Here is a 15,804-nt window from a genome sequence, read left to right as displayed (position 1 = left end):
ATGTTTTCCCTTATTTTTTAGGATTACAAGAGTCAGGATATAATTATTTAGTCACTGTTGAGCTCATTGTCTTAAATAAGGGAAATAATTCTAGAATCCCATTACCATTACAGTGAGCTTGCTGCAGAAATCATCTTCTGTAGGAGAAAATTAACAATAGGCTCAGAATTTTTTTTGATTCAGGATAACAGACTCAAGGTCACTGTTTTTTTCAAAAAAAACTATAATTTCACACACACACACGTCTACTGGTACACATAACAACGTGGCTGAATGTCTGAAATTTTATGTTGGGTGAAATAAGCCTGACACAGAAGAGTCATGCCGTTTGAATCCTTTATCTGATGTTCAACAACAAGGAGAGAGATTAACTGGAAAGAGGAAAGCAGGAACTTTTTGGGTTTATGGAGATTTTCTGTACCTTGATTGGGGATTGTTTTCATGGGTGTATATATTTGTCAAAATCAAATTGCACACTTACTATCAGTGTATTTTACTATACATAATTATTACATATTTTAATGTAGATATTCACTGTTTATGATTACTGTTAATAATTGTTTCACTGCATATAATTTACTATATCTAATTATTTTTTTTGGACAAATTAAATGCCTAGGTACTACAGTATTAGGTAGCAGTTTGAGTGAATTTAGATAATAGTACCAACTCCATGTACCCAGACAATTCCCTTCCTTTTTAAACTTGATGAATTTCATAAGGATCCTAGGAATCAGTATGTGCCTATATATTACTGAACTTGAAATGGTTTATGTACAATGACAGATAGCCCGCCTCCTGCCCCTCAGCCTCTTGCCTATAGTCAGGGATGCTGGCATCTGTACCATTACGTACAGGTCTCACTGACAATGATTAAATGTTTTACTCAGGATTATCTGGTTACCTATTTTAAATTGTGATCAACATCTCACTACAGCTATGCATGACTATTTGGACTAACTGAAATGCTTGGGGAAATTGGGTATTCTATTGAATTAAATTTTTGTACTAATAGGGAGTTCCCTAGAAAGTACTTAGTTTTTTGGTTAATAACATTCAGTAAGAAGGTAGAATGTAATGAAAGTAATTAAGTCCTCCTTTGATTATTCAAAATCTTGTATCGAGACCATTATTATAGTTCTGAGCATCATAAACATACAAGACTGAAAATACAGAGGGAATTGAATTCCTGTCATTCCCAAGATATAACCTGAAAGACGCTCTGTTTTTAAAACAGCACATCTCTAGTTTTTCTGTTTGCTTTTCTTAGGGCAGAGCAGAATGGGTAATTTAGTATGCAATAGAGATGATTTTCCTAAAGAAAAAGAAAGGACAAATATGACAGTTTTTAAAAGTTTTGAACCTAGCACTCACAAATTTGAACAAAAGCTAATTTTTGATACAGTTACATTAAAAAGTATCCCATTTTATCAGGTGGAGATAGGGGTACACATGTAAGGTACAGTTCTCATTAACCTAGGTTTGTGAGCAGGGTACCAGATATGTTAGGAATTCAATTATTCATTTGGTACTTCCAGGGATATTAGAGAGGATTTATTAGCAAGGGTAGGGATGAAAGCAAGAGGAATTCTCTTCAGTGATGTTTAGGAATGGGTGGCAGGAGTGATATAGGTCTGTGATGGGACAGAGCTGAGAATGATTCCAGACCTTGGAAACACAGTGGAATAGGAAGCACAAGGGGAGAGAGATTGTAAGCCATAAATATATCCTATACCAAAGAAGGAATGGGAAAAATGAAGGGAAATTTGGATAGTACAGGATTTGTAGAAGTCAGCATGCTTTAGCCAGCACATGCATATATATACTTACACCTGGAACTATGTAGTCATTTGAATGGTACATGATTTTCCTATTTACTTGAACTGATTTGTGTTACTACAATGGTATATTATTTTTATAACTAGTTGCAAATTCTCATCTTTATGCTTAAAGTTACAACTTTGAGAGAGGAGTTGGCATAGCGCATGGGGATTATCCTCATGGGTACTTCTCAAAGATCCATGTATACATTAAAGTAATATATTCAGTCTTGGGGGACTCTGAAGATGCAATCATGAGAGAGGAAAGGAAAGATAGACATTTTTTGATGTTGTTGTTAATTGAGCCAAACATCATTCTGAATATCCTGAGTCAGACAAATAATGGTCCATTCAACATTGTATTCCCTTTCAGAGTGGCATTAGTGGATGTTTCTAGGAGAGCACAGTGGTATATCATCTTCAGTGGAATATTTAACAACCAACAGGCCATGGTACTACTCAGTCAGAATGGATTCCAACCATATTTGTGCTAAGGATTAGCTGGTTAGTGGTTGGATCCTAGGAAGATCTAGAGATTCTTGGTGAAGGGATCTGGATAGTAGGGCAGAGGTCACTAAGAGACCTCAGGGTAGCAGCTGCTTACCCACCATTACAGATGTATTTCAACAGTTCAGTTTCTATCACTAGTTATGGACATATTGCTGATGAACTAGAGATCAGCTGTGCCTATACCACTAACTTTCCTGAACTCCCTCATTATGAATTGTTAGCTCATAGATGTATCTAAAGCCTTCTCAACCTTGTGGATATTTCTGGCCTAAACAAAGCTCTTTTGTAATAAATCTCATAGATTTATCATCTATTGAATAAAAGAGTTCTTCCTGGTAATCTGTTCTAAAAACTACCCTTCATGGTTCAAATAGTTGTGCTTCAGTTCTAAATTTTTATCTTAATATTCTGGTTCTAATGTTAAGGTCTGCATTCCCCTGAGCCATTGCCATCAAAATTTTTCTTATATTCCCTCTTTTGTCAATATGTGACATGACCTTATTTTTGTAGGCATAATGTCTATCTCCCGACCCATGTCCCACCCTCACATCTCAGGTATGGGGGATGAGGTACAGAGGGAAAACCCTGACACCAGCATTCCTGCCTGACATTCAGAAAAGATTGGCAAAGCTGAAGGCAGCAAGCAAGGAGTAAGAAGAGAGAGACATTAGACCCAGGTCTGGGGTCAGTTTTCTATAGGAATTTGAAATCTGCTATTTAGTTCTAAATACTTTTCAGTGTATCTCAGAGTACACAGAAATGATGGGATTTTATTCATCTGAACTCTAATTTTAACTTTAAATTGACTATTTATATAAGAAATCAGTGAACTATGGCCCATGGATGAAAACTGACCTGCCACTTGCTCTTGTAAATAAAATTCTATTGGAACACAGCCATGCTCAATTGTTTATCTACTGTCTATGGCAGCTTTGATGTTAAGATGCCAGAGTTGAACAGCTGCTGCATAGACCGTATGGCCAGCAAAGCCTAAAATATTTGGCATCTGGACCTTTCCTGAAAAAATGTGTAGAAATCTCATCTGGACTGTTCAAAGTGTTGAGCTTTGGAGAGCCATTAATTAGCAAGAGAATACATAGATTAAGTGGTATATTCAAAATTTGATTATAATCTAATGATACTTAAATTTAAAAATTTACAATTTTCTGAATGAGAATTGTACTTGAAGTTTAAAAAGTTTGAAGTTTGAAATGGTTGCCACCATTTAAATCATTTTCAACCTCCTCTTCTGACAATTACCTTTGGAGTCATTCAATGGACCACACCAGAAAATTTGTCACATCATCTCTAGTCATCCCCTTGACATACTATCTTAGCTTTAATATTCTTATCTTAATAAACTATGTTAAAATTTTAAAACTCTGTCACCCCTTTTCAATTGCTTATTCTAGATTTGTGCTTCTTAATAACCAATTTTTTTTTTTTTTTTTGGCGGCACGCGGGCCTCTCACTGTTGTGGCCTCTCCGGTCGCGGAGCACAGGCTCCGGACGCGCAGGCTCAGTGGCCATGGCTCACGGTCCCAGCCGCTCCGCGGCATGTGGGATCCTCCCGGACCGGAGCACGAACCCGTGTCCCCTGCATCGGCAGGCGGACTCTCAACCACTGCGCCACCAGGGAAGCCCTAGCCAATTTTTAAAAGTATCTGCCTCTTCCTCCGTTTCCTTCTCCTCATTCTCTTCTTACTGCTGTATCACAGTGTAGGAACCTGGGAGTCGTACTTGATGAGCAAATGAATCAAGTAAGTGGTCAAGATGATTATAGCTTGAAAGCTGTAATTTTACACATGAATAGCATGTAATTGGTAGCATAACACCCCTGTCCCCCCCCACAGGCTTAAAATATGGTGGGACTTCTCTATCATGACTTTCACTGGGAGTCAATTGGAATAAATTTATTTAGTCATTTTTAATGAAGACTGAACATTTTCCAAAAGTACATTACCACTGTCACAGCGGAACTTATTCTTGCAGTCAACCTCTTCAATTTTGCAGAGCTTAGAAGGGATGCATGGTTGAAAGGTCATGAGGGGCTCAGTACATGGTTGTCCTCCAAACTGACTGGGGCGCAAGATGGACCTAACTTTAAACTGAAAGAAAAGGAGAGAAAGGTGAGTAACTGAGGCTGGGTCAAAGCCAAAAACTATCTAAGAAAACTGGGCTTCTCAATCACAGTAGTGATTTTTCCTATAGTGGCGTTTGCTGAATTAAATAATGACTTTTTCCAGTTCTATTATTGTGTGTCCTTAGGGAAGTCAATACTTTTTGGGTCTCACTTTTCCAACCTGTAAAATGAGGAACTGGGACAAAAGATTTCTTAAGATTTCTAACTCTGAAATCATATGATTCTAAATTGAATAGAAATCAAATGCACACATATTTACTGAGCGTGTCCTGAGTGCAATAAATCTTCCAGGTAATAACAGTAGCTCTTTTATTCCTCAAAGATAGTGTGACGTGATAAATGTGAAAGGATTTGGGGGCTCTTTTGCATGAGGATGTCACCATGGAAACCAGGGCTGACACATTCTCCACACTTTAAAAGATTTTAAACAGGCAGTAGTAAAACAAAGAGTCAGAGAGGGAAAGAAATAGGACAGGATTAAAAAGTACTGACTTTGAAGTCAGAAAAATCCAAGTTCGAAATGTAGTCTTCTATTCATTAGTGGTGTATTCTTGGGCAAATTACTTAACCCCTAATGAGCTGTCACTTCCTCATCTATAAAATGGGTAGAAAAACAATGTGATGTGAAGTTTGAATAAGGTGATGTATGTAAAGGGCGTAGAACAATTTCTCTCAGAGAGCGGGTGCTCCAATAATGAGTTCTGTCTACTTCCCTAATGTCTGAATGCTTAGCCCCTGACCTGACTGGGGTTCACATGGGCCAGTGTCCTTACAGGAATGAGCTTGAGATGGGTAAATATTGCAGCTGGGAACAATAAACAAATAGAGGGACTTTCCCATGGGGAGAGGGATGTTAGAGGAAAGGCAAGGAGTCATTTTAATTAATGCCCCTCATTTCTGTCTGATTTTAAACCTTGGACTGAAATCCCCATTTTTTAGCACTTGTTTTTGCTTTGTGAGCTCTCAGAGGGCACATGCAGTGGAATTCAGAGCTGGGCGAGTGCAATACCAATTCTGGGGGGTAGAACATTGTTTTTGGTGTTCACATGACAATAAACCATGCAAAATGAATCCTCCTTCCCCCCCAACATGTTGCTAAATGGAATTTTCCTTCAGTGGAAGCTGGGACAGTTCATTTTCAAATATTGAAGAAATTCAGCATTTCTATGACTGTTGAGTCTGTCAGGGAATTCGAGAATTTTACTGTGATTCCGACTTCCTGAATACACCCACATATCACCTACCTGTTTTTCAACACAAGGGTCACAGTCTGACCACGGTCCATAATCTCCCAGGAGGCAATTGATAGGACAAGTTTGCCAGTTACATTCTCTGGTCTCCTGCTTGGTGCAAAGCTGGTCGCAAAAGTTTTCCAGATAGTACTGATTCACAACGATGTATCTGTAACAGTGAGGAAAAAGCTGCTTAGAATGAGTGTATTCATTGTGGCTCCAGCTCCATAAGAAAAAGATCATTGACTCAATTACAGTGAATACAAGGAAAGAAGGTTTTCATGGAAAATCAGGCAGTGTGGCATATGTGCAATTCTTACCACTTACTGGAACTCAGTACTGGGTCCATAATTTGTTGGGCCCTGTGCAAAATGGAAACGGGGGGTGCCTCACGTTCAAAGCTTATTAAGAATTTCAAGAAAATGACTGCAGAGCATTAAGCCAAGCACAGAGCCCTTCTCAGTGTGCGGTCCTGTGTGACTGCACAGGTCACACGTCCATGAAGCTGGCCCTGACTGAATTCCTGGAAGGGACTGAAAGGGAAAGAAAAGGAAGAAGAAAGTTTCTGCAAATTGCTTAAAAGATGACAACACAGGGTGATAAATACAATGATTATGATAGAGCCAGAGTGCCGTGGGCCCAAAGAGTAAGGGAGAAAGTGACATGAGAGATACATTTTGAAAAATTCATGTGAATTTCCCAGGCAAGAAAGGGAAGGGCATTTAGAAGGAAGATCATGTGCAAAGATTAGAGGTGGAGAGTATGACACGTCCGTGAAGGGACTTGTGGGACGGACCTGAGAAGTGCATAATTGAGAGGGATGGAATATATTGTGGTACTTTATTTGGTAGGCAGTAGAGAGCTACTGAGGGACTCTTGAGTAGAGAAGTATTATAAACAAATCTGTTCTTACATCCTTCATGGATGGTTTATTGGGGCAGTCAGTTGGTGATTTAATGACACTCACACTACATATGTAAAAATAGTTTTCTAACATAGATCTCAAAAAAGTGCTATAACAGTTAAAACACATTAAATATATGCCTTTCTCCTCCAAGTCATGTGTGCATCTTCATGGACTAGAAATATCTAACAGATTTAAAGAAACTGTGGGGGATGAGTAGTCTGAATTGATGAAAAGGCTGAATTATTAAATGTTATCAAGTAAACACAGTTTCTTGCCTACTGGTCCATGACAACAATCAAGCTAATAGCTAGCAGTGCTGATCAATTGAGGTCCTGTTAGACTCAGTTGAATGAGTAGAAAATTCTCTATAATTAACTCTCTAACTGTAGGCAAGCAGAGTTATGTGCTGATTGAAAAAAAGCCTGAGTAGTGATTCTAAGTAAGTTAGTCAACTGAAAATATTGCACAGATTCTTAATTAAATTTCTTTGAAACACCTCAGTTTTCGTGGAGAACAAAAGTAGACTCCATTTCAACCTTATGTGGAAAAGACCTCAAAGTCCATCCAAATTCATGAATTCTTTTCAGAATTAAAAAAAAATTGTGGGTTATAGTCTGCAAAAGTTATACTTTTAGATATTTTTTTTCCATCACTCAGTGTGGCACTTTTGATTTCGCTAACCCTGTCCTTGAGGTTTTACAGGGCACAAAGAAAAGCTACAAAGTCCACACCCACCTCTGTCTGGTCTGGGTTCCAGAATTGCAGGTTTTTGAGCAGCTGGACCACTGAGTCCATGGGTAATGATCACAGAAACAGGCTTGGCCCTTGTCAATCAGAGCACTCAGCAGGATGAAATATAAGATGGAGTGTCTGGCCATGCCTGGAGAGCCTCCAGACCCTGAAAAGAAATGATATAAAACATACCAAACATCTGTGAGGTAAAACTTTATAGGTCATTCTCAGTTACAACCTCAAATATGATCTTAGAAAACATCTTGCCTTCCTTAAGGTAAAGTAACACCTGCAAATTCACATGCTTATGAGTATAAATGTTATTTCTAAAGATTTTTAGGGTGGACATTCCCATAGTTACAAACCCCAGTACTAGTAAGTTTCTGTGAACTGTCAGTGATAGGCTACAAGACAAACTATGTAGTATATATTTGTATCTCATTTCATTCCTAAATGGAAATTTTTATGTAGTCTTATACTTTTCCAAATAACTGCTTATTGTGTGTGGACAGTGCCCTCAAGTACTACCTAGTACTACCTTTCAGTTTTTCATACTTTTCTGGGCTTGGGGAAGGACTTTGGAACCCTTCTTTTTGAAGCTCTATTTACTTTTCTGGCACCTTGGAAGCTTGTTAAAGAGAGTTCACTGTCCAACTATCTCTAGTTTTAGAGTCATAGAAGTTAGAGCTGGAACGGATCTTTGAAACCTTCAGATTAAACTCCCTCATTTTATGGATGATGAGACGGAGGCTTAAGCAGGAACAGTAAGGTTGAGACTACATGACAAGTAACAGCCCAAGACTCCTCATTCTTGGATGAGACGCATTCCTTCATTGAATTTCTAATAACGCTAACTAGTGTTCCTGGAGCATCTAGATGCTTGGAACTCCACTACCCAGAACACAAGAGGGTTTATTCAGATGTGGCTGAATGCCAGAGAAAACTTGGACCAGTGGTTTCTCATGTGCTGTGGAGCCTTGAGGATCTGTGTGTTATTGGATGGAAATTGCAAAACCGTTATCTGCCCTCCCAATATTGCCATTTTGATTTTTGTATCTCTAACAAAACACACAACATGGTTAAATATGTACAGAAAATGCTGCCGTAATTAGTATAGTAACTTCCATTTAAAGAAATATTAATAGAACGCCATTCACCTAATTTCTCTGTGTCTCAGTTTTATTATCCATAAAATAGGGATAATACTTTTACCTTCTTCATAAGACTTTTGTTAGGATTCAGTAAGAAGAAAATTCATGTAAAGTGCTTAGAACAATCCTTGGTATAGAATCATCACTCAATAAATATTAGTTTTTCAAAAGAGTAGTAACACTTGAGTGTTTCAAAGTTAATTGTAGCTATCGGTCATGAATTTTTCAAAATAATGGGCTCCTCAAATTACAGTAAGAATCTTGTGAAAATTGAAAATATGTTTTGATGTTAAATAAGACTATTCATGTTTAACATGATTTAGAAATACGGCTTTAGTTACTTTTCATTTTACAAATAAAATCAGATCCCTGACCATCTTTTTTGAAATTACAATTTCCCAGCAGTGTTTCCTATCCTCCTTCACTGCTTTATTTTTCTCTGTTATTCATACCTTCCTAATATATAAAGTACTATGTAATTTAAATAAATATCTCCTCTTTCCTTTCTCCTTCTTCACTAAAATATGAACACCACGACAGTTGATCTTTTTTGTCTGTTTTGTTCATTTCAGCATTTAGAAGAATGAGAGCAAGCATACCACGCAATGAATAAATGTTGTAGAATTGAGTCTAGGAAACAGTTTAGAAACGGGTTTTGATGAAATCTGAATAATGTAATTTAAGTCCATAATTACAGCCACTTCTGTAATATTATTCTCAAAATTTCTGCCAGATTAAGTATATTTCATAGACTAGAAATGAACTTGTCTGTTCAGTTGTCACCCATTGTTTCAGCAAGAGTGATAGTTTGTAGCATAACTGGTTTATTTCTAGTTTGTTGTAATAGTTGATTGAAATAAAAAACTAGATCTCTTGAGATGCAAATTAATTTTAGAACACCATAATATATTAAGTTAGTCTGCCTCTTATTTATTTGATAATATTTATTGTGTTCTAAAATATATAGAAATGCATGAAGAAGAAAATTAAGATGATTTATTATATAACCAGAAAAATTCTGCTGACATTTAAAAAATACATATAATATATGCCTGCATTTGAAAAGTTTAAAAAGAACAGAAAGAAAAATGTAACACCTGAGGTCTCTTCTACCTATAGCCAGAACCTCTTCTTACACATAATCGCTTTTCTCTTTTTATAGGTAGAAAATGGAGGGAAAATTCTTCCACACATTCCCTTACACATATACATGTATGCATGTTCTTTAAATATATACACAAAAAAGAAGTATGATGTATATTACTCTGTACTTTGTTTTTCATTTCACAGTATACTTTAAAGATATTTCCATATTAATAGATGTATATCTACTTCAATTTTTTCCCTTAGCATTCTTTTTTTTTTTTTTTTTTTTTTTTGCGGTACGCGGGCCGTTCACTGTTGTGGCCTCTCCCGTTGCGTAGCACAGGCTCCAGACGCGCAGGCTCAGCGGCCATGGCTCACGGGCCCAGGCGCTCCGCGGCATGTGGAATCTTCCTGGACCGGGGCACGAACCCGTGTCCCCTGCATCGGCAGGCGGACTCTCAACCACTGCGCCACCAGGGAAGCCCCCTAGCATTCTTTTTTTAAAATTTTTATTTATTTATTTGGCTGCATTGGGTCTTTGTTGCTGCACTTGGGCTTTCTCTAGTTGGGGCGAACAGGGGCTACTCTTTGTTTCAGTGCATGGTCTTCCCATTGCGGTGGCTTCTCTTGTTGCAGAGCACGGGCTCTAGGCATGCGGGCTTCAATAGTTGCTGCCTGTGAGCCCTAGAGTGCACGGGCTTCAGTAGTTGCGGTGTGTGTGCTCAGTAGTTGTGGCACATGGGCTCAGTAGTGGTGGCTCACAGGCTCTAGAGCACAGGCTCAGTAGTTGTGGTGCAGGGGCTTAGTTGCTCCATGGCATGTGGGAATCTTCCTGGACCAGGGATTGAACCCGTGTACCGTGCATTGGCAGGCATATTCTTTTTTTTTTTTAGATGTTGGGGGTAGGAGTTTATTAATTAATCAATTTATTTTTGCTGTGTTTGGTCTTCGTTTCTGTGCAAGGGCTTTCTCTAGTTGTGGCAAGCGGGGGCCACTCTTCATTGCAGTGCATGGGCCTCTCACTATCGCGGCCTCTCTTGTTGCGGAGCATAGGCTCCAGACACGCAGGCTCAGTAGTTGTGGCTCACGGGCCTAGTTGCTCCACGGCATGTGGGATCCTCCCAGACCAGGGCTCGAACCCATGTCCCCTGCATTAGCAGGCAGACTCTCAACCACTGTGCCACCAGGGAAGCCCTGGCAGGCATATTCTTAACCACTGTGCCACCAGGGAAGTCCTATCTACTTCATTATTATTATTAGTATTATTATTATTATTTTTGCGATACGCAGGCCTCTCACTGTTGTGGCCTCTCCTGTTGCGGAGCACAGGCTCCGGACGCGGAGGCCCAGCGGCCATGGCTCACGGGCCCAGCTTGCTCTGCGGCATGTGGGATCTTCCCGGACCAGGGCACGAACCCGTGTCCCCTGCATCGGCAGGCGGACTCTCAACCACTGCGCCACCAGGGAAGCCCTACTTCATTATTTTTAATGACTGCATAGTTTTATACTGTATAGATGTATTATACTGAACTTAACCATTATTCTAACTGTAGACTTTTAGTATACATACATAATGCAATAAACATCTTTATATTTTAGCATACTTTTGTAGTATATCCATGGGACCAACAAATATTCCTAGCAGTAGAATGGCTCAGTCAAATGATATAAATTTTTAAATGTTGATAGATTTTGCCAAATTGCCCTACTGAAATATGGCTCCCTCAAAAGTCTCAGAGGATGAGTTAAAATTATATTTTAATGTGTTTACTTTATGTTTTTTTATTTGGATGAAAGGATATTTCAGTTAAAAAAATGAGTCTCCTCATTTTATAAATCTTCATTCAAGCCAAGAGTTTGAGATCAGATATAAGAATTGTTTCCCCACAAAAAAAATTTTTTCTCCAATATGCTCAGAAGTTAGAGCATTTCTTCATAATAAATCAGTAAGCATTTAAAATTTTTTTTAATTTTTAATTGAAGTATAGTTGAACTACAATGTTGTGTTAGTTTCTGGCATACAGCAAAGTGATTCAGTTATACATACATAACTGAATATATATATATATATATATATATATATATATATATATATATATATATATATATATATATATATATTACTCTTTTTCAGATTCTTTTCCATTATGGTTTATTACAGGATATTGAGTATAGTTGCCTGGGCTATACAGTATGACCTTGTTGTTTATCTACTTTATATATAGTAGTTTGTATCTGCTAATCCCAATTTCCTAATTTATCCCTCACCTACCCTTTTTCCCCTTGGGTAACCATAAGTTTGTTTTCTATGTCTGTAAGTTTGTTTTTGTTTTGTAAATAAGTTCATTTGTATCATATTTTAGATTCCACATATAAGTGATATCATAGGGTATTTGTCTTTCTCTTTCTGACTTACTTCACTTAGTATGTAAGTCAGTAAGCATTTTTAAACTGTCTTACAAGCTCAGAGAAAACTGCTAGAATAAAAGCAACTAAATCCCCTGACATATGGCTGAATATACCCTTCAATTTAAAATGGAATTGACACACATTTGAGTATCCATTGAGTGAGAAAAAAAGAAATAGAATTCATTATCATTGTCTGGGGAGGGTAGAGAGAAACTGAAGATGCTCCCCATGATTTTTATCCAACTCATAGATAAGCTGCTACGGCCCTAAGCTATTTCAATCATAAAAAAGAGAGGCTCCTTTAAAGACCACTGCACTTGCCTGCCAATTTTATTTCACTGGTATGTAACTCACCTTTCCTGGTTTTCTTCAGCAGCACAGAACCATAGACTTTGGGACAAGAGTGTCCAGAAATTAGGCTGTGATCAGACCAAATACATAGTATGAGTCCTATACCCTATACATCAGACCCAAGTTGAGATTGGTTTTCAACTGTCTTCAGGGCCATTGGGAGCTGAGGCTCCTAAACAATGTGAAGTTTCCCTCTTAATCACTAGACAGACCACCACCCCATCCCCCCACCCCCAAATTGGGATCTTCTCATATAGAAACTGCTTCAGCAAGGAAACGTAAAAGAGGGGTTTTTGTTGTTGTTTGTTTTTCTTATTAAATTTTGAACAGATAGATATTTTCCAGAATAATTCAATTGTAGAGAAAACAAATTCTTAAAGTATTTTTTGGAATCAGCATGTAAACAATAGGTAGAAGTTGAATTACAAGAGATTACCAGTTCTCAATTCTCAGCAGATGCTATCTGTTTTAACTTCCAAAAGCTTGAAAAATATAGGTGGATTTTATTCCAATTATAATCAAAAACTGCAAGAACAGAACTCATGTAAAATATTCTGATCTCTTCTTTGGCTATAGTATTCTGAGACAATTTGGAAAATGCTAAAATGAAGATGGTAATGCCAAAACTTCTTATTTGAGGAGATGCTAATAAAAGAGCTAATTAGTAGGTTCTCTTTTTATAACATTTTATTGTTATAAGGAAAAATTGTTTTATGTTAAAATGATAATTTTCATTCAAATAAAGAGAATTATTTCTCTTACTTTTTTATTAGCATAGCCCAGCATCTAATATCAAATGCTTCCTTATTTATTAATTTTCAACATCTCTAGGCATTTTGGAGATATCCAAAATTTCATGCAGGCATTATACCCATTACCATACAATTTTCTTATAAACATGGAACAAAAAGAATGTTCAGTGAATAGAGGAAGATAGTTATGAGAAATCTTCCACTGCAGTCACATAGTAGAAGAGCAGCAGTCTGCAGTTTTCTCATAATTGTCATCCCCTCTTGAACTCTAAAAATTAGTGATCCCATTGAACCATTGAAGATGGCTTTTGTGAGCACTTGGGGAATTCTAGCACAGGATGAAATCCATTTTATTCTGACCTGTCACCTTCCCACGTCCTTGACTTACATGAATGATTTGTCCCTAAGGCAGTTCAGCACATCTTACCCGACAGGTTCAGAGGATGCTCTAGTTTGCCCCCAACTGCAGGTTCTTCCTTTCCATCTTCTTGTAAATGTCTTGAATCTCTTATTTCTAATTTTTTCCTTCCACACATGCCCTGGAAGCTCAAGAAATTATATTTACCACTGCTAGGGCAGGCTGGGACGTTCTGGCACATGACTAGTCTTTGGCTAAACGGTATGTTTGTTTTACTTTTAACTGTAGATTAGCTCATAGAAAAACTTGATTTCACCAAGGCAGCTCTCTGGAAGGACACTTCTTTAAGAAATATAAATATTTTGGTTCTTTTGAGAATTAAGCAAAATCGTTATATCTTATATTAAAAGAAAGATAAATGGCTGTAAGCTCTTATGTTTTTTCATGCATGAAAGGGTAAGTTTGTTAGAAACATGATATATGATTTTGAAATATTAAGAATACAAAGGAGATCATTATGTCACTCACCTTAAACAGAGTTTGTGGTATCCAGGGAACTAATCTGCAATGGCTAAGGCAACAATAGGTACTCACAGTGAAAAGGGATTATAAGACAATCCAAACAAGTCTTTTTTCCCCATTGCTAACTAATACAAGGTCATGTCCCAGAGATCTAACAACACCTAGAGTGCTGTTAAAATAAACATTCCCTAGAAACTCTGGACTTTGCAAATGATCACTTAAGTCAGCAGTAACCCTGCAACTCTTCAGAGTGAGATATTGCACAGGGTCCTGATTTTTCAATGATTTTTCCCATTCAAGTAATATTGTAATGGGTATTGCTACTGAAAAGTTTCTGACTTCATTTCGAAAAACTTTTAGAATAAATTGTTTAAAATTGCTTCCCCCTTTAGGAATTTGTCCATTTAATTTAAAAAATATAGATTTTTTCTCATTATATAATATTTATTGAGAAAGATTTAGAACATGTGGAAAAGTATGAAGAGGAAAAGTAAAATCATTTTTTATAAACAAACAAAACCACTATTGATATTTGGAGTAAATACTTCCAGTCATATAATGCGTATGTGTATGTGTCTCTCTGTGTAAGTATACACACTCAAAGGAATGTGTGTGTGTGTATATATATATATATAAAACATGATATATAATTTTGTGACAGCATATATATATACATATATTTACATCTTTATTGGAGTATAATTGCTTTACAATGGTGTGTTAGTTTCTGCTTTATAACAAAGTGAATCAGTTATACATATACATATGTTCCTATATCTCTTCCCTCTTGGGTCTCCCTCACTCCCACCCTCCCTATCCCACCCCTCCAGGCAGTCACAAAGCACCTAGCTGATCTCCCTGTGCTATGCGGCTGCTTCCCACTAGCTATCTACCTTACGTTTGGTAGTGTATATATGTCCATGCCTCTCTCTCGCTTTGTCACAGCATATCCTTCCCCCTCCCCATATCCTCAAGTCCATTCTCTAGTAGGTTTGTGTCTTTATTCCTGTCTTAACCCTAGGGTCTTCATGACATTTTTTTTTCTTAAATTCCATATATATGTATGTGTTAGCATACGGTATTTGTCTTTCTCTTTCTGACTTACTTCACTCTATATGACAAACTCTAGGTCTATCCACCTCATTACAAAGAGCTCAATTTCATTTCTTTTTATGGCTGAGTAATATTCCATTGTATATATGTGCCACATCTTCTTTATCCATTCATCCGATGATGGACACCTAGGTTGTTTCCATCTCTGGGCTATTGTAAATAGAGCTGCAAAGAATATTTTGGTACATGACTCTTTTTGAATTATGGTTTTCTCAGGGTATGTGCCCAGTAGTGGGAATGCTGGGTCATATGGTAATTCTGTTTTTAGTTTTTTAAGGAACCTCCATACTGTTCTCTATAGTGACTGTATCAATTTACATTCCCACCAACAGTGCAAGAGGGTTCCCTTTTCTCCACACCCTCTCCAGCATTTCTTGTTTCTAGATATTTTCATGATGGCCATTCTGACTGGTGTGAGATGATATCTCATTGTAGTTTTGATTTGCATTTCTCTAATGATTAATGATGTTGAGCATTCTTTCACGTGTTTGTTGGCAGTCTGTATATCTTCTTTGGAGAAGTGTCTGTTTAGGTCTTCTGCCCATTTTTGGATTCGGTTGTTTGTTTTTTTGTTATTGAGCTGCATGAGCTACTTATAAATTTTGGAGATTAATCCTTTGTCAGTTGCTTCATTTGCAAATATTTTCTCCCATTCTGAGGGTTGTCTTTTGGTCTTGTTTATGGTTTCCTTTTCTGTGCAAAAGCTTTGAAGTTTCAT

General features: G+C 37.4%; 1 protein-coding gene across 3 annotated transcripts in view; it reads right to left on the bottom strand.

The window, feature by feature from the left end:
• The window catches only part of C6 (complement C6), an 85,090-nt gene extending 70,973 nt beyond the window's left edge, over positions 1–14,117 (bottom strand). The window contains exons 1-5 of one of the 3 annotated variants that reach the window (XM_082837238.1): positions 13,521–13,619; positions 12,345–12,409; positions 7,348–7,510; positions 5,718–5,874; positions 4,294–4,438 (exon numbers count right to left, since the gene is read on the bottom strand). In XM_082837238.1, coding sequence (XP_082693364.1) covers positions 4,294–4,438; positions 5,718–5,874; positions 7,348–7,490 — 445 coding nt within the window. In that variant the 5' untranslated portion in view covers positions 7,491–7,510; positions 12,345–12,409; positions 13,521–13,619. Of the gene's footprint in view, positions 1–4,293; positions 4,439–5,717; positions 5,875–7,347; positions 7,511–12,344; positions 12,410–13,520; positions 13,802–13,979 lie in introns of those variants that run through there. The other 2 variants (XM_082837237.1, XM_082837236.1) reach the window with 2 other exon arrangements.
• Positions 14,118–15,804: the final 1,687 nt, after the last annotated feature.

The sequence above is a fragment of the Leucopleurus acutus genome, assembly GCF_964270905.1.
Source record: "Leucopleurus acutus genome assembly, chromosome: 3".
NCBI lineage: Eukaryota > Metazoa > Chordata > Mammalia > Artiodactyla > Delphinidae > Leucopleurus > Leucopleurus acutus.
Note: the sequence above shows the minus strand (reverse complement) of the source record. Positions and strands in the feature narration are given on the sequence as shown.